The sequence below is a fragment of the Ranitomeya variabilis genome, chromosome 4, assembly GCF_051348905.1.
Source record: "Ranitomeya variabilis isolate aRanVar5 chromosome 4, aRanVar5.hap1, whole genome shotgun sequence".
In the NCBI taxonomy this organism is placed as follows: domain Eukaryota; kingdom Metazoa; phylum Chordata; class Amphibia; order Anura; family Dendrobatidae; genus Ranitomeya; species Ranitomeya variabilis.
Genome location: NC_135235.1, coordinates 624,630,533 through 624,656,019, shown reverse-complemented (window position 1 = coordinate 624,656,019; position 25,487 = coordinate 624,630,533). Strand labels below are relative to the sequence as shown.

Below are 25,487 nucleotides of genomic sequence, written 5' to 3'. Positions count from 1 at the left end.
GAAAATAAAAAAAAATGGTTCTGAAGTAAAATGTTTGCAAAAAAAAGTTAAATGTTCATTTTTTCCTTCCACATTGTTTCAGTTCCTGTGAAGCACGTAAAGGGTTAATAAACTTCTTGAATGTGGTTTAGAGCACCTTGAGGGGTGCAGTTTTTAGAACGGTGTTACACTTGGTTATTTTCTATCATATAGACCGCTCAAAATGACTTCAAATGTGATGTGGTCCCTAAAAAAAAATGGTGTTGTAAAAATGAGAAATTGCTGGTCAACTTTTAACCGTTATAACTCCGTACCAAAAAAAAAATTTTTGTTTACAAAATTGTGCTGATGTAAAGTAGACATGTGGGAAATGTTATTTATTAACTATTTTGTGTGACATATCTCTCTGTTTTAAGGGCATAAAAATACAAAGTTTGAAAATTGCTAAATTTTAAAAATTTTCGCCATATTTCCATTTTTTTCATAAATAATCTCAAGTAATATCGAAGAATTGTTACAACTAACATGAAGTACAATATGTCACGAAAAAACAGTCTCAGAATCAGTGGGATCCGTTAAAGCGTTCCAGAGTTATAACCTCATAAAGTGACAGTGGTCAGAATTGTAAAAATTGGCTCTGTCATTAAGTACCAAATTGGCTCTGTCACTAAGGGGTTAAGATTATTGTACCTGTTTTTATTATGTACACCCCTCCTCACATGTAAAGTGCCATGGAATAAATGCCGCTATAATAATAAATAATAATATAAATATACACACACACACATACACACAGCTCTGGCAAAAATGAAGAGACCACTGCAAAATGTTCAGTTTGTCTGATTTTTCTCCTTATAGGTACGGTATATCTTTGAGTAAAATGTAAAATTCTTCATTATTCTGTAAACTTCTGACAACCTGTCTCTGAATTTCCAAGCAATAAATTTTGTATTTTTTGTTTCTGAAAAGGAGAAATGATCAAAAAAAAAAAAAAAAATAAAAACAGTGCTTTCACACCTCAAATAATGCAAAGAAAACAATTTCATAATCATATACTTGCTTTGGAGTCTTTTGTTAATAGGATTATACTGTGCACAAGGCTGCTGGGAGATGCGGAGGGAGTGTGGATGTAATCCATCCATAACTTCCTATCCTGCACTCTTAAGGGCTAGTTGCACTCTTAATATGACCTACGTGGTCTAATTGATTTATATTTAAGCCTCAGTGTGCATGTATTGTGAACCAGAATGTTGTGGGCAAACTTGCCCTTAAGCAAAATGGGGGCCATGGAAGCTGAACACTGTGCGTGCTCACGCACACTGTACCAATTGGTTGGTTCCGAGGAGACGTCACAGACATGCTCAGCGCGGCAGTGAATAAGCTGAATGCAGCGTGGTTGACGGTGATGTCTTTAAAGGGAACCTGTCACCCCGTTTTTTCAAGATGAGATAAAAATAGCGTTAAATAGGGGCAGAGCTGTGCTTTACATTAGTGTATTTTTTGTGCCTTTATTCCCCACCTATGCTGCCGAAATACCTTTGTAAAGTCGCCGTTTTGGGCTGTCACTCACGCTGGTCTGGTCATATGGGCGTGGTGACATCGCTGTTTCTCCCCCAGATCCTGCTCATCTTTCCGTTGGTGGCGTAGTGGTCAGTATGTACAGTAAGATTTTTTTTCTGTAATGTGACTATTTTCAGTACCCCTATATGAATATGGTATCTTTCTTTATATGAGCTCATTGGTACTTTATTACACTGCTGCACTTTAAAAACAGATGTATTTCAACTGGGTGAATGTGCTGATATGAGCACCTGATGTATTAATTAACACTGTTTTACATAATTGATGGATTTTATACTGTGGAAACACTATTTAAATGTTCACTTGATATTTGTCCACTGCTTGAGAAAGGCAGAGAATATGTATGTGTGTGTATGTATGTATGTATGTATATATATATATATGTACATACAGTACAGAGCAAAAGTTTGATCACACCTTCTCTTTTAAAGATTTTCCTGTATTTTCATGGCTATGAATATTGTAAATTTACACTAAAAGCATCAAAACTATGAATTAACACATGTGGAATTATATACTTAACAAAAAAGTGTGAAACAACTGAAAATATGTCTTATATTCTAGGTTCTTCAAAGTAGCCACCTTTTGCTTTGATGACTGCTTTGCAACACCCTTGGCATTCTCTTGATGAGCTTTAAGAGTTGGGTCACCCGAAATGGGTTTTCACTTCACAGGTGTGCCCTGTCAGGTTTAATAAGTGGAATTTCTTGCCTTATAAATGGGGTTGGGACCATCAGTTGTGTTGTGCAGAAGTCTGGTGGATGCACAGCTGATAGTCCTACTGAATAGACTGTTAGAATTTGTATTATGGCAAGAAAAAAGCAGCTAAGTAAAGAAAAACGAGTGGCCATCATTACTTTAAGAAATGACGGTCAGTCAGTCCGAAAAATTGGGAAAACTTTGAAAGTGTCCCCAAGTGCAGTTGCAAAAACCATCAAGCGCTACAAAGAAACTGGCTCACATGAGGACCGCCCCAGGAAAGGAACACCAAGAGTCACCTCTGCTTCTGAGGATAAGTTTATCCGAGTCACCGGCCTCAAAAGTCGCAGGTTAACAGCAGCTCAGATTAGAGACCAGGTCAATGCCACACAGAGTTCTAGCAGCAGACACATCTTTAGAACAACTGTTAAGAGGAGACTTTGTGCAGCAGGCCTTCATGGCAAAATAGCTGCTAGGAAACCACTGCTAAGGACAGGCAACAAACAGAAGAGACTTGTTTTGGCTAACGAACCCAAGGAATGGACATTAGACCAGTGGAAATCTGTGCTTTGGTCTGATGAGTCCAAATTTGAGATCTTTGGTTCCAACCACCGTGTCTTTGTGCGACGCAGAAAAGGTGAACGGATGGACTCTACATGCCTGGTTCCCACCGTGAAGCATGGAGGAGGAGGTATGATGGTGTGGGGGGGCTTTGCTGGTGACACTGTTGGGGATTTATTCAAAATTGAAGGCATACTGAACCAGCATGGCTACCACAGCATCTTGAAGCGGCATGCTATTCCATCCGGTTTGCGTTTAGCTGGGCCATCATTAATTTTTCAACAGGACAATGAACACTAAACACACCTCCAGGCTGTGTAAGGGCTATTTGACCAAGAAGGAGAGTGATGGGGTGCTAATCCAGATGACCTGGTCTCCAGTCACCAGACCTGAACCCAATCGAGATGGCTTGGGGTGAGCTGGACCACAGAGTGAAGGCAAAAGGGCCAACAAGTGCTAAGCATCTCTGGGAACTCCTTCAAGATTGTTGGAAGACCATTCCCAGTGACCACCTCTTGAAGCTCATCAAGAGAATGCCAAGAGTGTGCAAACCAGTCATCAAAGCAAAAGGTGGCTACTTTGAAGAACCTGAAATATAAGACATAATTTCAGTTGTTTCACACTTTTTTGTTAAGTATATAATTCCACATGTGTTAATTCATAGTTTTGATGCCTTCAGTGCGAATTTACAATTTTCATAGTCATGAAAATACAGAAAAATCTTTAAATGAGAAGGTGTGTCCAAATTTTTGGTCTGTAGTGTATATATATATATATATATATACTGTATATATTTTAATACATACCGTATTTTCCGGCGTATAAGACGACTGGGCATATAAGACAACCCCAACTTTTCCATATAAAATGGAGTTTGGGATATTCTCGCCGTATAAGTCGGGGGGGTCAACTTATACGCCGGGTATCATCTTATATGGCGTGTGTGGAGCTCTGCGGTCGCTGCATATGGTGCAGGGAGCAGTCCTGACGAGGTTCCTCACCGGGAAGGTGTAAGCGAATCAAGCCCACCCTTGTATCCTATTACCTCCTTCTTTGACCGGTCTGGCCCACCCTTCTCTGCTACTCAAGTCTCCGGAGGATGGAAGTGAAGCCGCTCCTTCTTTCACCCGTCCGGCTCGCCCTTCTCTGCCTCTCAAATCTCGCGATTTTTACACACCGTACATACACAAATGTGTGTGTGTTCGTGTGTGTATATGTATATATATATATATATATGTATATATATATATATATATATATATATATATATATATATATATATATATATATACGCACTTGTGTATATACTGAGTGTAAATATATATGTGTGTGTATGTGTGTATATATATATATATATATATTTGTATTCAATGTGTATGTGTGTATTGGATACACAATATATGTATGAGTGTATTTATTGCATATATGTGTATATGTTGTGTGCTTCTGGGTAGGTAGATAGCACTTATTCTGGACTTTTTGTGTTGTAAACCCTTATTTCTCCTGTGTATATTTCCACGCCGTTGTCTGGCCGTACACAGCATGGAACGACCATTTGACCGTCCAATTTAAGCCATTACGACTGGCAGTTTGAATAGGGCACAGGGGCAGAGGTACCAGAGCGATGAATCGGCCCTTTCTTCTTATTTAAGAGCTGGAACATTCTGACTCCTGTTCCGGCCCTTCACACCGTGTCCGTCAGCCCCTGTTCCCTGAGCTGACAGTTTCCGTCCCCCTCCTACCTCCATGTGACGATCTCTGTTACGCTTACTGCTCCGCTGATCATATGACATTTCGGGTCCCAACAGCCACATCTTCTCTTCTGAAGAAATTTGGGAAATTAATCAGAGTTTATATTTAGTCATAACTCACTGACTCCCTTTCAGACTGTGGACACATCTCCTGGTCTGCGGGAGTCAAAATAGTAATTTTCTGATGGAAATGTCACAAAATAACCAGGTAGAATATTGCTCTGGTTACTACTTAATCTGCAAGAACACAAGGAGACTTCTATCCATGTGAGTTATTATCCCCAAAAGGCTTCTCCGCTGTTGTATTGTTTTTTTTCTTTTTTATTAAAGGTGTTCCTAATTCTTGTTTCCGAGTCATGGCGTTATGTGCATGTGACACCTACCTAATCATTGTACAGTGCCCACCTTCACAGCAGTGAGACTTCCTAATGGCATTGCCTTAGTCAGGTCAGGTGGATATTGGTCGATCAGGAATGGTCTGAGGAACCTGAGAAGATGAAAGTGACAACTTGTCTCCAAATTTCCAGATCTCAGACCGATCATCTGTGAGATGTCCTGGAAAAGCAAGTCCGGTCCATGGAGGCCATAACGAGCATTTTATAGGATCTGTTGCCAGATACCATAGGAAATCAGAGATTGTAGAGTTCAGATCAAGTATCAAGACTTGTTTTTTCGGCACATCCCACATGTGATCTATGGGACTGAGATCTGGGGAGTTTGGAGACAATTCGTTGCCTTCACCTCTCTCGGACGTTCCTCAGATCGTTTTTTCACAGACCATTATCCTGATGAAAGAGGCACTGCCATTCAGGAATTTGGCTGCCAAGATGGCGGCACTGTACAGTGGTAAGATAGGCGGTACATGCAGGGGCGGATTATAAGAGGGTCAATATGGGCGGTAGCCCAGGGCCCAGTGGTGTGGGGGGGCCCTGGGCTACCGCACAGATTGGCCGCCGCCATCAGGGCATTATTGCACGTGCCCCTGTCAGACTGGCGTATCATTTATGTATCATCCGTCTCATCTGCTCACCGGGCCCCTACCGGCGCTGTGGCGGTTTCCTATTGACGTGCGGGCCTGCGCCCGCACGTCAATAGTTAACAACAGCCACCAGCCAATTGGAGGCTGGCAGCTGAAGTCGGCCGCAGGTGCAGCGCACACGTCGCCGGCGTCTGACGTCGTTGCCAGTCGCCTGCGAGTGCGCGCTGCTGGAGGGAGCTCGCTGCCTGGAGCGCTGGTCAGGTGAGGAGAACTCGGTTTGTTTTTTTCTTTTTTTTTTTGATAACCTAACGGCAATCCGTGCGGGCCAGAATGCTGGACAGTCAGTGACACTGTCTGACTGGGGGCAATATGCTGGAGCCGGAGGACACACTGGGGGCAATGCTGGAGAGACACTGGGGGCAATGCTGGAGAGACACTGGGGGCAATGCTGGAGAGACACTGGGGCAATGCTGGAGAGACACTGGGGCAATGCTGGAGAGACACTGGGGCAATGCTGGAGAGACACTGGGGCAATGCTATAGAGACACTGGGGCAATGCTATAGAGACACTGGGGCAATGCTGGAGAGACACTGGGGCAATGCTGGAGAGACACTGGGGCAATGCTGGAGAGACACTGGGGCAATGCTGGAGAGACACTGGGGCAATGCTGGAGAGACACTGGGGCAATGCTGGAGAGACACTGGGGCAATGCTGGAGAGACACTGGGGCAATGCTGGAGAGACACTGGGGCATTACTGGAGAGACACTGGGGCATTGCTGGAGAGACACTGGGGCAGATGATTGCTGGACAAACTGGGGCAATGCTGGAGACACGGGCAGATTGCTGGACACACTGGGGGCAATGTTGTGAATTCCGCTCTTGGGCTCCCTCCGGTGGTTGTAAGTGGCATTTTTGCGAGTTCTGCTCTTGGGCTCCCTCCGGTGGTTTTAAGTGGTACTGCTGCTCCTTGGATTTAGTAGTCAGCAGCTGCTTCCACTGATTGTCTTTCTGGCTCGACTATTTAGCCTGGTTCTACCCTTCAGCCTGTGCCAGTTGTCAATGGTTCCTGGTTGGATTCACATCTCTGCTTGGATTTCCCTGATATTCTGACCAGTTCAGCAAAGATAAGTCCTTGCTTTGTTCTTTTGCAGTCCACTTGTTGTGGACTTAATCTTTCTGCACTTTCTATGTTTTTTCTAGTCCAGCTTGTCAGTATGGATTTATTCAGTTAAGCTGGAAGCTCTGGGAAGCAGATTTACCCTCCACACCTTTAGTCAGGTGTGGAGATTTTTGTAAACTCTGTGGTGGATTTTTCTAGTTTTTAATACTGACCGCACAGTATTCTTTCCTGTTCTATTTATCTAGTTAGACTGGCCTCCTTTGCTACATCCTGGTTTCATTCTGCGTATGTCATTTCCCTCTCCACTCACAGTCAATATTTGTGGGGGGCTGTCCTATCCTTTGGGGATTTTCTCTGAGGCAAGATAGCTTTCCTGTTTCTATCTTTAGGGGTAGTTAGTCCTCCGGCTGTGACGAGGTGTCTAGGGAGTGACAGGAACATCCCACGGCTACTTCTAGTGTTGTGTTAAGCTCAGGAACTGCGGTCAGTACAGGTACCACCTCCTCCAGAGCACGTCCCATGTTGCTCCTAAACCACCAGCTCATAGCAGGGCAATGCTGGAGGACACACTGGGGCAGATGATTGCTGGAGACACTGGGGCAGATTGCTGGACACAATGGGGGCAATGCTGGAGGACTCACTGGGGCAGATGATTGCTGGACACACTGGGGGCAATGCTGGACACACTGGGGGCAATGCTGGACAATTGGACACTCTGGGGCAAATTACTGGACACACTGGGGGTAATATGCTGGACACACTGGGGCAGATTGCTGGACAACCTGGGGGTAATATGCTGGACACACTGGGGGCAATGCTGGACACTCTGGGGCAATATGCTGGACATACTGGGGCAGATTGTTGAACACACTGGGGGCAATGCTGGACACACTGGGGCAATATGCTGGACATTACTGGGGCAGATTGCTGGACACACTGGGGCAGATTGCTGGACACACTGGGGGCGGGACTGGAGGCATGGGCAGAATGTAGATAAGTGGCATGATTGGAGACACGGGGCAGGATGGAGATGGATGGGGCAGGATGGGGAAATCATATGGGGTAGAATGGATACTCATGAGGGCAGGATGCGAGAACATATTGCAGGAGCCAGGAATGAGATACACGGGGCCAGGATTGGGAATAATATTACCATAGGGGCTAATTAAGGGATATTATTACTGCAGTGATGTATTTATTTTATTTTTTAAGTATACTGTTTTAAATGGGGGGCGGTCCTGTTACTGAGCAGAGTGACACTATGTCGCCTTTTTTTCTTCATGTGGTGTAATGTAGAAGTTGTGAAAAATTAAGTAATGTGTTCTGCAAGCATAGCTCGAGATAGCTGTGTTATTTCCTGCAGAAACAAGTCCTGGCTGGAAGAAATGATGGCGGTCTGTGCTGGATGAAAGATGAAGGACTTCACCTAGAGACGTCACTGGTGAGTCAGTGTGTTACCTATACACTGACACTATACACTGTATACTATATACACCGGTCCTGTGTTTAATGTCACCAGTGATCACTGTATTACCTATACATTATATACAGAGCTCCTGTGTATAATACCACCAGTGATCTCTGTATTACCTCTACACAGACACTGCATACTAAGTACAGATCTCCTGTGAATACAGGCACTTATGGTGATAGTATTGTGGGTTTTTTTTATTACTGTTAAGTATTGTAGTATTCAGTCGCTATGTGGTGGAAATATGTGGTCTGGAAATGGTGTTGTGGTATTTGTCCCTTGTATGTGCTATTTGGTCACCAAGTGGTGGTAATATGTGGTCTTGACATGGTGCAGTGGTATTTGTTCCTTGTATATGATATTATTCGATCATTGTGGTTGTAATTTGTGGTCTGGTCATGGTGCGGTGGTATTTGTTCCTTGTATGTGATATTGGTCATTTTAAAAATTGAAAAATAAAACAAAATATACCTAAACTGTATTGCATATTTTAACAAATATTTAATAGGTTACAGTAGAGTAGGGCCCGGCCATTTTTCTGGAATAATCTGGTTCAGGTATCACATGACCCCCGTCACATGACCGGGGGGGCCCTGGCTACCTTTAATCCACCCCTGGGTACATGTCACATCCACATGATGCCAGGACAGAAGCTTTCCAGCAGAACATTGCCCGATAACTCTGCCTCCACCGCTTGTCTTCTTCCCATACCACATCCTGGTGCCATCTCCTCCCCAGGGAAGTGATGCACACAGCCCTCGCTGTCCACATTATGAGAAACCTGATTCATCAGACCAGGATGTCTTCTTCCACTACTCCATGGTCCAATTTGGATGGTCCCATGCCTACTGAAGGCAGTGGTTGTTATAGGCACTCTGACCTGGTGCTTGCTGCGATGCTCTGTGTGTCCTAAGACATTTGTATCATATCTGCAATGCTCTGCGTCTCCTGAAGCCTTTCTATCATAGCTGTGATGCTCGGTGTCCTGAAACCTTTCTATCATAGCTGCGATGCTCTGCGTCTCCTGACGCCTTTCTCTCATAGCTCCGTTGCTTGGTGTCCTGAAACCTTTTTTATCATAACAGTACATTTATCAATAATTTGACTTCACAAATTCTGCTGGAGACCTGATACCCCACAGGGCCTGCCGTATACGGGAAACACCCGACAAGACCTGCCGTATATGGGGAACAACCGACAAGACCTGTCATATACCGGCAATATCCCACGAGACCTGCTGTACTGATGTCTAGTTTGCGCTGATGTGTGTTCGGCTGCTGCTGCCTTTCTTGTATAGGGTACATTGGGCTCAGAGTGCAACATACAATTCGGGTCCCACAATGCCTCTGTCTCAGCTGCGCACTGTATAGACCCGCGATGTATCCCCCCCCGCTCCTGTACAGCGCCATCCTTCTTAACAAGTGTGATAATTAGTTAAATCTGCTAGTGTAATCAGAAGCAATGTGCACGGTCCAGCGCACAGCCATGATTTCAGGGGTTTAGGCGATTAAGTGAGCGCCGGCAGTGGGTGGCTAATTGGATAATCTTTAATCTTCACACCAGTAAAGAAAAAAATAAAAAAAAAGTCCGCTCACAGGACACAGAGGAAGTTCTGCTTACCAAACATGTCAGGGAGATTACACTTTCCTGCAGAGATAATCGGGCGGTGTCTCTGCATCTGTATAAAAGAGGCGACCAATAAAAGGCGACAATTGTCACTAATTTTTTTTAATGAGTCGGAGTTGAAAGTGATTCAGTAGAGGATAATACAATGCCCATTGTTAGGATAGCGGCTGATGGTTTAAGCTTCATGGACCGTAATCAGTAATGTGTAGATTCTACCCAAGCCCCTTTTTAGGAAGTTCGATACAGCTCAGTATACTTATGACCGCTGCAAGGCCTGATAACAACTGGTCAGTCAGGTAAGGTTAGGTTATCAATATCACTGTCCCTTTAAGGGTGCAGGAGAGCTCACCTGGTGTAATAGTATAAGCATAACTTATATGCTAATGACGCACGACATGTAACCACGTGGCTGCCACCTTACCTATATACACGCCAGGTAGCAATCCAGCTATGAAGTGAGATAAAACACAAGAAGCAGTAGCATTCATTACGTTATAAAACAGTACCGAGCAGTGTAACATAGTAACATAGTTTTTAAGGTTGAAGGAAGACTTTAAGTCCATCTAGTTCAGCCCATAGCCTAACCTAACATGCCCTAACATGTTGATCCAGAGGAAGGCAAAAAAAAAACCCCATGTGGTAAAGAGTAAGCTCCACATTGGGGAAAAAAATTCCTTCCCGACCCCACATACGGCAATCCGACTAGTTCCCTGGATCAATGCCCTATCAAGGAATCTAGTGTATATACCCTGTAACATTATACTTTTCCAGAAAGGTATCCAGTCCCCTCTTAAATTTAAGTAATGAATCACTCATTACAACATCATACGGCAGAGAGTTCCATAGTCTTACTGCTCTTACAGTAAAGAATCTGTACCTGTGGTACCCCACTGCTAGCTGCGACCCAGTCCGAGTGTGCTCCATTAATAACCACCCTTTGTTTCCTATTCCTGAGCCAGCCCTTAACCCACTTGCACATATTTTCCCCTATCCCTATTATTCTCATTTTATGTATCAACCTTTTGTGTGGCACCGTATCAAAAGCTTTTGAAAAGTCCATATAAACTACATCTACTGGGTTCCCTTGGTCCAGTCCGGAACTTACCTCTTCATAGAAGCTGATCAAACTAGTCTGACATGAACGGTCCCTAGTAAACCCGTGCTGATACTGGGTCATGAGGTTATTCCTCTTCAGATACTCCAGTATAGTATCCCTTAGAAAGCCCTCCAGGATTTTACCCACAGTAGAGGTTAAGCTTACTGGCCTATAATTACCGAGTTCAGTTTTTGCCCCTTTTTTGAATATTGGCACCACATTTGCTATACGCCAGTCCTGTGGTACAGACCCTGTTATTATGGAGTCTTTAAAGATTAAAAATAATGGTCTATCAATGACTGTACTTAGTTCCTGCAGTACTCGGGGGTGTATCCCATCCGGGCCCGGAGATTTGTCAGTTTTAGTGATTTTTAGACGCCGCCGTACTTCCTGCTGGGTTACGCAGGTGACATTTAATGGGGAATTTTTGTTATCACTGATCATATTGTCTGCCATGGGATTTTCTTGTGTAAATACTGATGAAAAAAAGTCATTTAGCATATTGGCTTTTTCCTCATTCTCATCCACCATTTCACCCAGACTATTTTTAAGGGGGCCAACACTATCATTTTTTAGTTTCTTACTATTTACGTAGTTAAAGAATATTTTGGGGTTATTTTTACTCTTTCTGGCAATGAGTCTCTCTGTCTCAATCTTTGCTGCCTTGATTTGCTTTTTACAGAATTTATTTAATTTTCTGTATTTATTTAATGCCTCATCATTACCTACTTCCTTTAATTCTCTAAATGCTTTCTTTTTGTCCCTTATTGCGCCCCTTACAGCTCTATTTAGCCATATTGGTTTCCTCCTATTTGTAGTATGTTTATTCCCATACGGTATATACTGTGCACAGGTCCTATCCAGGATGCTCATAAACGTCTCCCATTTTCTTTGTGTATTTTTATGTCTCAGGATATCGTCCCAGTTAATTGCACCAAGATCATCTCTCATCCGTTGGAAATTTGCCTTCCTGAAGTTTAGTGTCCTTGTAACCCCTCTACTACACATCTTATTAAAGGAGACATGAAAACTTATTATTTTGTGATCACTTTTCCCCAAGTGACCCCCAACCCTTATATTTGATATGCGGTCTGGCCTGTTTGTTAATATTAGGTCTAGCAGTGCCCCCCTCCTTGTTGGGTCCTGAACCAGTTGTGAAAGGTAATTGTCTCTCATAGTTGTCAAAAACCGATTACCTTTGCTGGAACTGCAGGTTTCTGTTCCCCAATCTATTTCAGGGTAGTTGAAGTCCTCCATTATAATGACTTCTCCTTGAGTAGCAGCTTGATCTTTTTGCTTTACCAGGATATTCTCCGCTGCTTCCATTATTTTTGGAGACTTATTATAACCCCCTATCAGTAATTTATTACTTTTCCCCCTCCCCTTATGTCCACCCACAGGGACTCTACATTTTCATTAGATTCACCTATATTATCACTCAGGATGGGTTTTAATAATAATAATAATAATAATAATAATTTCCAACATGTTCCGCAGCGCTTTACAGTTTAACAGTTTCAAACACAACACTCATAAGTAACAACGTTAACAATACAATAATTAAAGCGAAATAAGACTCCCCTGCTCTTGAGAGCTTACAATCTACAATGAGGTGGGGAGATACAAAGTACAGGTGTGTATTTACAATGATGTATTTACAATGATGGTCCAGCCATCTTCAAGGGGTGGGGGGTAGATGGAAGTAGTGAATGGGCTACATACACACATAAAATGACTTTTATTAGTGAACATGATAGGCCGCTCTGAACAAACGTATTTTGAGCGAGCGCCTAAAACTATGCAAATTGTGAATGGTCCTAATTTCTTGGGGTAAAGCATTCCAGAGGATTGGCGCAGCACGGGAGAAGTCTTGGAGTCGGGAGTGGGAGGTACGGATTAGTGCAGAGGTTAGTCGAAAGTCGTTAGCAGAGGGCAGCGGTCGGCTAGGCCGATAGACAGAAATGAGGGAGGAGATGTAAGGGGGTGCTGCACTGTGGAGAGCTTTGTGGGTGAGAACAAGTACTTTGAATTGGATCCTATAATGAATTTGCAGCCAGTGTAACGACTGGCGAAGAGCGGACACGTCTCATTAACGATTAGCTAGATAGATGACCCTGGCTGCTGCATTAAGGATAGACTGGAGAGGGGAAATTCAAGTAACGGGCAGGCCAATTAATAGAGCATTGCAGTAGTCCAGGCGGGAGTGGATCAGGGCGACAGTGAGGGTTTTTGTTGTTTCCATGGTGAGAAAAGGGCAGATTCTAGAGATGTTCTTTAGGTATAAGCGGCACAAGCGGGCAAGAGATTGTATATGGGATGTGAAGGAAAGATTAGTGTCAAACATAACACCCAGACAGCGCACCTGCTGCCGGGGTGTTATTATGGTGACACCCACGGAGAGGGAAATGTCAGATTTAGGGAAGTTAGTAGAAGGCGGGAGCAGAAGTTCAGTTTTGGAGAGGTTGAGTTTCAGATAGAGAGCGGACATGATGTTAGAGACTGCGGACAGTCAGTGGCGTTCTGTAGTACAGCGGGGGTAAGGTCAGGGGATGACGTGTATAGTTGTGTGTCATCAGCATAAAGATGGTACTGAAAGCCAAATCTGCTGATGGTCTGTCCAATTGGGGCCGTGTAGAGGGAGAAGAGAAGGGGGCCAAGGACTGAGCCCTGAGGTACCCCGACAGTGAGAGGAAGAGGAGATGAAGTGGAGCCAGAGAACAGAACACTGAAGGAGCGGTGAGAAAGATAGGAAGAGAACCAGGAGAGAGCAGTGTCCTTAATGCCTAGTGACTGGAGCCTAGACAGTAGGAGAGGGTGGTCAACAGTGTCAAAAACTGCAGAAAGGTCGAGGACAATGAGCAGAGTGGTCATCGTTAGACTTTGCTGTCAGAAGGTCGTTGGTCACATTGATGAGTGCAGTCTCTGTCGAATGTAGGGGACGGATACCGGACTGTGAAGGGTCTAGGAGGGAATGAGTAAAGAGGTAACGGGTAAGGCCTCTTTCACACTTCCGTTTTTTACAGTCAGTCACAATCCGTCAAAATGTTGAAAAGACGGATCCTGTGCAGATTGTAAAAAAAAATGGGTGCACTTGGTCCGTTTTTTTTGACAGACCCGTCGAGGTAGTTGTTGCCAGAATTGGCTATGTGCACACGTTGTGTATGTGTGTTCACTGCATTTTTCCGCTGCAAAAGCGCATACACAACACAACTCGTGTTAAAAATAATAAAAAAAAATAAAAATCATGATCTTCTTACCTTCCGTCGTCCCCGGCAGCATTCCCAATGCTTGCGATGCTCCCGGCAGCTCGCGTTCCCAGTGATGCCTTGTGAGACAATGACCTGTAATGACGTTGAGGTCTCGCATGTGTCGCATGGATTTATGTCTTTTTACATCAACTAAGGAACTTGCCCCTCAGACCATGTGGGGTCATCACAACAGAGACCCCAATCAGGACAATAAAACAATCCTTATCTAAGAACTGGCCCAACATTTATGGACATAACTGTTTATCACTCATGGTAATTCTGCTTCATGCCACCTGTCTTATCCATGTTTTTTTTTTTTTTTCTGTGCTGTGTTGTGCATAAATATGTGATTCTTCAGAATTTCTTTTAGTCTATGCCTGATGAAGAGACCTGTGTAGTCCCGAAAGCTTGCAATTTGTTACCATCTTTTCATTTAGCCATTAAAAGGTATCAACCACTGAGGACTCTCAATTCTAAATATTTTTCTATCTACTGGCTAACACGGTACCAAGATATATATCTTTCCTGTACTGCAATACTAAGCAGTTTAGCTGTGAATCCATCACCTGGGAGATAAAAACTTACTGTGGATTACATTACTGTGCAAGTGAATGAGATTTTTACAAATGCAGTGGACAATACAGGGGAAATAAAAATGTGCTGTAGATTTTCAGCCGAATTGCGTATGAGATCATTGTCAGAAAATTTTCATCATGTGCTGATTAATAAAAATATTTACTTACTGCATTGCTAGGATATTCTTTCCAGTAATCCTTAGTGTGGCCGTCTGGCTAGTTCTGTATATATGGCTCTGCTCTTTTCTGATCATGACTCATAGGTCCCTGTGGAGGGATGTAGCTGCAGGCACTGACCTTCAGATTAGAAAGGAGAATGCAGGAGAGCCTTTTTTAAAGGGTACCTTACATTTCAGGAGACTTTTCGGGATAAGTTGTCATGCGTGTGAGGAATAACTCTATTTCGGGCCAAAATATGACTTGTATCCTGCACCTTTAAACAGTTTTCCCAGCTGAAGGCTATGTGTAACTTCCAGTTGTGTCTGTGCTAGTGGGTGAAGACTAACTTTATGATAGCCTTGCTCAGTACTCTCAAACATGAAGGATTTGTGCTCTCCTTTCTTTTGAGAAGCATAAGCAGTGTGGAGAACATTATACTGCACTATTTAACAGTAGCTGTAAATCCAGCCATGTGTTGTGCTAACTACTACAAAACAGCAGCATGGAAGACAGACATCAAACAGCAGAACTGAGAAGTGTAGCTGTAAATCCAGCACAAAACAGCAGTATGGAGTAGTGTAGTTGTGAATAAAGCACTGGGTTGTGATGACTACTACAAAACAACAGGAAGGAGGACATTGAACAGCAGTATTGAGCAGTGAAATAAAACGCAGAAAGCAAGGTGGAGAACATTATACAGCAGTATTGAGCAGCGTAGCTGTAATTCCAGCACTGAAGTGAATTAAACACTCAAAGCCTCTGCTTTGTAGAAGATCATTTAAAAGCATTTCTGAACAGTGTTGTGTGAATGGAGAACTTGGGTGAGATAAAACATGGAAAGCAGCAACAGCATGGAGGACATTATACAATAGTACTGAGCAGTGCAGCTGTGAGTGGAGCACTGGGAAATCATTAAACATATTTGGAAGCAGCACTTTTGCTATTCCCTCCTTCTCCTCCTCCATAGACTTCAATAGACAGCTGTAATCTGATCCCTCATTAAGCTTGCAGTCAAACATGTCTTGAGCAGGAAACATTTTAACAACTTTTGCAGAAGAAATGGCTCATTTGTGGAGAAAGACGCATATTTCTCAACAGACTTGCGAGTCTGGAAGGGAAAGTCTGTACACCTCAAGTCATAACCCATCCCATGCTTTCTTTCTTCCCTGCATCCATCCCAGACGTCCGAAATCTACAACACCACCCCAGTGACCCCAGTGATCAAATAACGTTATGTTATGTCTTACAATGGTGGAATTCCTCCTTTTAAGGCAGGATTCACATAGTAATTTTTGCAAAGATGCCCAATGCAGTATTTTTGGATCCAGAAGGGAAAAAAAGTATAAACCCCTCCTTTATATTTTTCTTGCCTTCTGAACTGGCTTTTAGCTTTGTAAATCTCTGTCCTGCAGTCTATACCACCTCTACATGCACGTTATATCAACTGTGTGTCTTTGCACAGTTTTTTAATGCGTTCCCCTATTTTAAAGACTTTATGCCCTATGCCCCAGAATATTTTTACATTAGGTTTGTGTACTTCCCGAAACTGATCAGTAGATGGCGCTGTACACCACCTAATGGCACCTTATACTGCAGTGACTAGACTCGGGGACCTCATCACTTTCCTCCATGCCCCTTTGCTGCACCTAATATGCATCTTCTAACTTTTCCAAACAGTTTAGGTTATGACATTTGGGAATGGAGCATTAAAGGGGTTTTGTAGGAGAAGAAAATGTCAAATAATAATAATTCATAAAAAATATATAAAAGTAATAGAAAAGGGGTCATCAATGAGCCGGAACCCTTGACATCCAGCTTTGATGTCGCGCCAACAAATGATACTCTCCAAGTCGGAAGTGACTTGCACTGATACCTGGAGTTGCTGTCAGGGCATGCTGGGAGTTGTAGTTTTGCTAGAGCTGGGGAGCCACTGGTTGGTGAACAATGCTATATATTACGTTGTAATTTAAGATTGCATCAATTTCTCCTTTTAATCTTTAACCAGGTCGAGTCTGATGGCCGGCGGCGGAGTTGCTGGATCTTCTCCGTACAATCCCTGGGTGTTGGAGGAACCGGAGGAGACACGAGGTCTTGGGATTGGGGAGCTGAGGCAACATCAGCAGCGGATGATAGCAGGTAACCTGTCCCAGCCCGTGACATCGGGTGCAGTTATGGATATGGTGACATCACATTCTTTGTGCTGATCCCTCCAGGTAAAGTTGATAGGCGTAGGGCAGGATACGCAGGACTCAAGATGAGGATATGACAAGATTGCAGAGTAATCATGCGAATCTGGGACAAAACAGATTTCTTGGAAACCCTTCCTTTTAACTTCAATGATGGAAAAGAAAAATTGCAAATATATCTGTATATTCTGTAAATTTCAGGCAGATCTGCAAAAATATCTGCAGGTAAAACAAATGCAATATTTTAGGTGACCCTAATAATATTAATTTTATTAATTAATAATTAATAATAATTAATAATAATTAATTAATAATATTTTAGGTGACCCTGTCTTTGCAGTCTCAATTGATGATGTATGTGTAAAAGGGATTGCCTTACTCCCTATGTGCAGAACACACAGCCTCTTTATCTCATGCCTGTGCACCCAGCTTACATGGACTCCCACAAAGCCCCCGTACATTACATGGACTCCCACAAAGCCCCCGTACATTACATGGACTCCCATAAAGCCCCCGTACATTACATGGACTCCCATAAAGCCCCCGTACATTACATGGACTCTCATAAAGCCCCCGTATATTACATGGACTCCCATAAAGCCCCCGTACATTACATGGACTCCCACAAAGCCCCCGTACATTACATGGACTCCCATAAAGCCCCCGTACATTACATGGACTCCCATAAAGCCCCCGTACATTACATGGACTCCCATAAAGCCCCCGTATATTACATGGACTCCCATAAAGCCCCCGTACATTACATGGACTCTCATAAAGCCCCCGTACATTACATGGACTCCCATAAAGCCCCCGTACATTACGTGGACTCCCATAAAACCCCCGTACATTACATGGACTCCCATAAAGCTCCCGTACATTACATGGACTCCCATAAAGCTCCCATACATTACATGGACTCCCATAAAGCCCCCGTACATTACATGGACTCCCATAAAACCCCCGTACATTACATGGACTCCCATAAAGCCGCCATACATTACATGGACTCCCATAAAGCTCCCATACATTACATGGACTCCCATAAAGCCCCCGTACATTACATGGACTCCCATAAAGCTCCCGTACATTACATGGACTCCCATAAAGCTCCCGTACATTACGTGGACTCCCATAAAGCTCCCATACATTACATGGACTCCCATAAAGCTCCCGTACATTACATGGACTCCCATAAAGCTCCCGTACATTACATGGACTCCCATAAAGCTCCCGTACATTACATGGACTCCCATAAAGCTCCCGTACATTACATGGACTCCCATAAAGCTCCCGTACATTACGTGGACTCCCATAAAGCCCCCATACATTACATGGACTCCCATAAAGCCCCCATACATTACATGGACTCCCATAAAGCTCCCGTACATTACATGGACTCCCATAAAGCCCCCGTACATTACATGGACTCCCATAAAGCCCCCATACATTACGTGGACTCCCATAAAGCCCCCATACATTACATGGACTCCCATAAAGCCCCCATACATTACATGGACTCCCATAAAGCTCCCGTACATTACATGGACTCCCATAAAGCCCCCGTACATTACATGGACTCTCATAAAGCCCCCGTACATTACATGGACTCCCATAAAGCCCCCGCACATTACGTGGACTCCCATAAAACCCCCGTACATTACATGGACTTCCATAAAGCTCCCGTACATTACATGGACTCCCATAAAGCCCCCGTACATTACATGGACTCCCATAAAGCCCCCGTACATTACATGGACTCCCATAAAGCCCCTGTACATTGCGTGGACTCCCATAAAGCCGCCATACATACTCTAGTACATACATACATACATACTCAGGGTGAATCCTTATCCTCCCTGACATCTTTAGTCTGTAGGCCCCCCATACAAATTTGATCGGTCAAGCTAACATCAGCAGGTTTGGTCGGCTTTAGTCAAGGCGTCTGCTGTACTATTCTGTGCATCTGAAAAACAGCAGCCGTAACATATACCAACCAGACCGTGGCTAAAAAGACACTTTTCGACTTCCGCTTGTTGAATGGTAGGTGTCTGCATGCAAGACTTCGATATTGATGACCTCTCCCTGGACACCCCCTTTAATATCACAGCTCCGTTCCTGGTGCTGTAGCTCAGATCACATTCACTTCAATAGGAGCTGAGCGGCGGTACCGAAAATGGCCGCTCCTGGCAGTATACTGAGCTGTCGACCCCTTTCAGATTGCAGCGGTGACCACTTTGTAACATCCAGTTTTCCCTTTCCTTCCCCGGCAGATGTGACGGGCAGATCTCCTATCCCCGATGCGGTGCAGAAGTCTGGATTCGGCATCCTCCTCCTATTACACGTGGTGCTGATTGCATCCATGTGTGATACCCTTTATAATGCCAGCCTATGCCAACATCTATAACAATTCAGGCTCTCACCACCCGTCCGTCCTAATGGGCCTCAGCCGGGCAAAGCAGCGATCACCAGCGCCCTTTATTTTTCTAAGTCCTGTCCACACCAATTATTAGACTATTTTCTGTGTGTAAGTACGCTCATACCATACCATTACAGAAAATTAGGCCTAATTTGTTGCAAACGTTTTCCCTGGGTCCAATTTCAAAAGAACAAAGCTGTCAGATCGACAAGATTACATGTTCTGGCAGCGAGAAAACGTTCCTAGAAATCAGCCTGCAAAAGAAAATCTCCCTAGCCGTCCAGTCTCACGACTCGCCGCCGGAGGTCCCGCATTCATAGCTTGCGCCAGGGGACGAGAGGAGAAATAATGCTGCACTTCGGAAATTCACAGCATTTGCAGATTTTTTTTTTTTTTTTTCGGTATTTCTAACAAAAATTATATTCGTCCTTTTTTTACATCTCTTTTCTTTCTGTATTTTCGATCCCAGGGCAGCAGCCAACCCTGCTTTTATGTAGTGATGTACTAGAAGACTAATTACAAAAAAAGGAAAGGAAAAATAAGACCCCAAGAGTTTTCTAATGCAGAGAAAATGCAATTAGTGCACATCTGGGACTCTGCACACCGACACCGCAATGCCTTTTTGGTGTCTGGGATCCGCGGAGAAGTCCCAGATTAAGACTGAACAAATTGCTGTCTGGTCAATCCATCAAAACCCTTTTTGTCCTGGGTTTCTAAACGTGTGCCCCGTCATTATCAGCAAGTAATGTTAGGTAAATGCATAAAATACAACACTGCAGTATTTTTTGTTTTAGTCTGTTATAACATTCTCCACCCACATCCAGAGCTGCATTCAGAATTCTTCTGTGCAGGCTGATACTCTCTGGAGGACTTGGCACGTCTATAAATTGTATTAATTTCAATTGGAACGTGTAATACCTCACTTTACCTGTGGGCGAGCTGTTGAGAAACTCAGCACTTACACCTGGATTCCCCAAACTATCGGGTCATCACTGGATCAACGCAATTACCCCAGTTTTCAGTTGAACTTTCTAATGAAAAAGAGAAGAAACTCTTAACCCTTTACCACCATGCACTGGGTCTTTAAGAGGTTGTCAACTGTTGGGAACAATAATTTTTTAAAATTTTTTCTTAATTCTATGTATTTAGGGCTAAAAATAATTTTTGCAGTTGGGTTTTGTTAAAAATGTTGTACCATTTGGCTTTTACAGACTCACAATCAACTTGTAGTGTCGTCGGTGGTCATAAATCAGCTGAGAATAGCTCAGAAAGCGACAAAAGAGAGTGGTTTGAGCTCACTTATGGATTTTTTTTTTAGTTAACTCCTTCTGCAGCAGCAGTAGATGGGCTGTAGAAGACAAACTAATAAAACCCCAGTTGCAAAAATTATTTTTATATTCCCAGAAACATGCAATTAAATTGAAAATAAATAATAAAAAAAAAAAAAAAGCGCCCCAAAAGCTGTGTAAATGTAAACCATTGGGATGGATTTGAAGTAGGAGCTGCACCCACATAGCCACTCTAAAAGCCAGCTTTGATCTAGGCCGGTTAACCCCTTAGATGCCTGGCATCTAAAAGGTTAGACCTTCAGATTCCTTAATAGCAGAAGCTCTTATTCATAATGTTACATGGACATTCTTCTCTCTGCACACAGAACAAGACGCCGGCCTGGACGCCCTCTCATCCATTATCGCCCGCCAAAAGCAGATGGGATATGATATCGGAAATGAGCTGGATGATCAGAATGGTGAGTGACTAAGTGTCTTGGATTATAGCAGTAGATAAATGGCCGCACCTTGCGATGTACTACCCTTATTTGTAACTCTGGACCATTTGTCTGCGTCATACAGGACATTTTCCACTAGTGATACTGATAGTGTAATAGGCCGTGGCAGTATCGTCCTCTGCCGCTTGCAATGATGGTTGCTTAGGCCGCAAAAGTGACACCCAGAAATGTAAAAAAGGAGCACGGCAAAATACTCCAGTAATAGCAGCAGTCAAAACGATAGCCGGCGCTCACATCTTCTTGAAAAAATTGCCTTATTCATCTAATAGTATAAAAGGCACAAAAAATGGTTGAACACAACAGTACAAAAATTATAAAGGCAGAAAAAAAAATCCACTGCGCTCTCAGGGCAACATGTTTCAGACCTGCATGCTCCTTAACAAAGGACCATGCAGGTCTGAAACATGTTGCCTTTAAAGCAGAGATGTTGTCGCTCCCCTTTTCCCATTCAACAGGGGGCAGCAGTGAGCACATGAAAGCTGTTCTCCCAGAATACACTCCCTGACAGAAGTTATGTCGCTTATCCATGTTATGTTAATAAAAGCTTATAACCTGACGTTAAATTCATCCATTGGTTGTATAAATTATTCTTTTGAAAGCTGAAACCCTCCGAAATGTTTTTTAGGTTAAGAAAATAAATTGGCATCAATGCAGAAATATTGAACAGTTAATGGACACAGAATGGTCAGATTTTGGCAAGAAGTTTTGTCACCCACAGAAAGTAATGTGATATTCAAACAAATAATTAACTTAAAATACAAATATATGTTGCATACCATTGGTGAATGAAGTTGTGGTGCTATTAGTCATATTTAATATTTTGTGTGACTTCCATGAGCTTGAAGGACTGCATCCATGCGGTTCAACAATGATTCATACAGTTTATTAATGAAGTCATCAGGAATAGCAAAGAATGCAGTCTTACATGCCTCCCAGAGTTCATCTAGATTCTTTGGTTTTGTCTTCCAAGCTTCCTCTTTCATCCTACCCCAAACATGCTCAATGATGTTCATGCCTGGTGACTGGGCTGGCCAGTCCTTGAGAACCTTGACCTTTTTTGCCTGGAGGAACTTTGTTGTAGAGATGGCTGTATGAGATGGAGCACCATCCTGCTGCCGAATTTGACCCCCTTTATGATTTGGAATATAAGAGGTAGCTAATACTTCTTGATCTTTTAGGCTATTGATATTGCCTTCCACCTTGCAAATGTTTCGCACCCCCCCCCCCATACTGAATGTAACCCCGTACCATGATCTTTCCACCTCCAAATTTAACTGTTTTCTGGGTGTATTTTGGATCCATACGGGCTCCAGTAGGTCTCCTGCAGTATTTGCGGCTGTAGTGTAATTCTACTGAAGATTCATCAAAGAACTCCACTTTCTGCCACTTTTCCAGCGTCCCATCTGTTTAGCAGGTTGTTAGACTTTGCAAATGCCACACGGTTTTTTATTTTGCTTTTTGTTTTGTGCTGGCTTCTGGGCACTGATTCGACCATGGAGGTCATTTTGAGACAGAATCCTACAAACTGTTCTAGTTGGCACAGGGACTTGAGGTGAACAGGCCTGTTGGAGCTCTGCTGCAGTGGAAGAGGGGCTTGCTTTGGATTTTCTAACCAACAAACGTTCCTCCTGAGCAGTTGTCTTGCGGGGTCTGCCAGACCTTGGCTTGTCAAACACATCTCCAGTCTCTTCAAATCTTTTTTTAATTCTTTGTACTTGACGCTGAGACACATTAACCCCTTCATGACCTTGCCGTTTTTTGCAATTCTGACCAGTGTCCCTTTATGAGGTAATAACTCAGGAACGCTTCAACGGATCCTAGCGATTCTGAGATTGTTTTTTCGTGACATATTGGGCTTCATGTTAGTGGTAAATTTAGGTCGATAATTTCTGAGTTTATTTGTGAAAAAAACGGAAATTTGGCAAAAATTTTGAAAATTTCCCAATTTTCACATTTTGAATTTTTATTCTGTTAAACCAGAGAGTTATGTGACACAAAATAGTTAATAAATAACATTTCCCACATGTCTACTTTACATCAGCACAATTTTGGAAACAAATTTTTTTTTTGCTAGGAAGTTATAAGGGTTAAAATTTGACCAGTGATTTTTCATTTTTACAACAAAATTTACAAAACCATTTTTTTTAGGGATCACCTCACATTTGAAGTCAGTTTGAGGGTTCTATATGGCTGAAAATACCCAAAAGTGACACCATTCTAAAAACTGCACCCCTCAAGGTGCTCAAAACCACATTCAAGAAGTTTATTAACCCTTCAGGTGTTTCACAGCAGCAGAAGCAACATGGAAGTAAAAAATGAACATTTAACTTTTTAGTCACAAAAATGATATTTTAGCGAAAAATTTTTTATTTTCCCAAGGGTAAAAGGAGAAACTGGACCACGGACGTTGTTGTCCAATTTGTCCTGAGTACGCTGATACCTCATATGTGGGGGTAAACCACTGTTTGGGCGCACGGCAGGGCTCGGAAGGGAAGGAGCGCCATTTGACTTTTTCAATGAAAAATTGGCTCCAATCTTTAGCGGACACCATGTCGCGTTTGGAGAGCCCCCGTGTGCCTAAACATTGGAGCTCCCCCACAAGTGACCCCATTTTGGAAACTAGACCCCCCAAGGAACTTATCTAGAAGCATAGTGAGCACTTTAAACCCCCAGGTGCTTCACAAATTGATCCGTAAAAATGAAAAAGTACTTTTTTTTCACGAAAAAATTATTTTAGCCTCAATTTTTTCATTTTCACATGGGCAACAGGATAAAATGGATCCTACATTTTGTTGGGCAATTTCTCCTGAGTACACCAATACCTCACATGTGGGGGTAAATCACTGTTTGGGCACATGGTAAGGCTCGGAAGGGAAGGAGCGCCATTTGACTTTTTGAATGAAAAATTATCTCCATCGTTAGCGGACACCATGTCGCGTTTGGAAAGCCCCTGTGTGCCTAAACATTGGAGCTCCTCCACAAGTGACCCCATTTTGGAAAGTAGACCCCCCAAGGAACTCATCTAGAGGCATAGTGAGCACTTTAAACCCCCAGGTGCTTCACAAATTGATCCGCAAAAATGAAAAAGTACTTTTTTTTCACACAAAATTTCTTTTAGCCTCAATTCTTTCATTTTCACATGGGCAACAGGATAAAATGGATCCTAAAATTTGTTGGGCAATTTCTCCTGAGTATGCCGATACCTCATATGTGGGGGTAAACCACTGTTTGGGTGCACGGCAAGGCTCGGAAGGGGAGGCGTGCCATTTGACTTTTTGAATGGAAAATTAGCTCCAATCGTTAGCGGACACCATGTCGCGTTTGGAGAGCCCCTGTGTGCCTAAACATTGGAGCTCCCCTACAAGTGACCCCATTTTGGAAACTAGACCCCCCAAGGAACTTATCTAGATGCATAGTGAGCACTTATAACCCCCAGGTGCTTCACAGAAGTTTATAACGCAGAGCCGTGAAAATAAAAAAATAATTTTTCTTTCCTCAAAAATGATTTTTAGCCCAGAATTTTTTATTTTCCCAAGGGTAATAGGAGAAATTGGACCCCAAATGTTGTTGTCCAGTTTGTCCTGAGTACGATGATACCCCATATGTGGGGGTAAACCACTGTTTGGGCGCACGGCAGGGCTCGGAAGGGAAGGCACGCCATTTGGCTTTTTGAATGGAAAATTAGCTCCAATCATTAGCGGACACCATGTCGCGTTTGGAGAGCCCCTGTGTGCCTAAACATTGGAGCTCCCGCACAAGTGGCCCCATTTTGGAAACTAGACCTCCCAAGGAACTAATCTAGATGTGTGGTGAGCACTTTGAACCCCCAAGTGCTTCACAGAAGTTTATAACGCAGAGCCATGAAAATAAAAAATAATTTTTCTTTTCTCAAAAATGATTTTTTAGCCAACAATTTTTTATTTTCCCAAGGGTAATAGGAGAAATTGGACCCCAAAAGTTGTTTTCCAGTTTCTCCTGAGTACGATGATACCCCATATGTGGGGGTAAACCACTGTTTTGGCACACGTCGGGGTTCGGAAGGGAAGTAGTGACGTTTTGAAATGCAGACTTTGATGGAATGCTCTGCGGGCATCAGGTTGCGTTTGCAGAGCCCCTGATGTGCCTAAACAGTAGGAACTCCCCACAAGTGACTCCATTTTGGAAACTAGACCCCCAAGGGAACTTATCTAGATGTGTGGTGAGCACTTTGAACCCCCAAGTGCTTCACAGAAGTTTATAACGCAGAGCC

General features: G+C 43.2%; 1 protein-coding gene across 1 annotated transcript in view; it reads left to right on the top strand.

Moving 5' to 3' along the window:
* Window positions 1-25,487, top strand: part of STX8 (syntaxin 8) — a 265,517-nt gene that overhangs the window by 45,915 nt on the left and 194,115 nt on the right. The window contains exons 5-6 of the mRNA XM_077253556.1: window positions 16,853-16,983; window positions 21,107-21,199. Coding sequence (XP_077109671.1) covers window positions 16,853-16,983; window positions 21,107-21,199 — 224 coding nt within the window. The remainder of the gene's footprint in view (window positions 1-16,852; window positions 16,984-21,106; window positions 21,200-25,487) is intronic.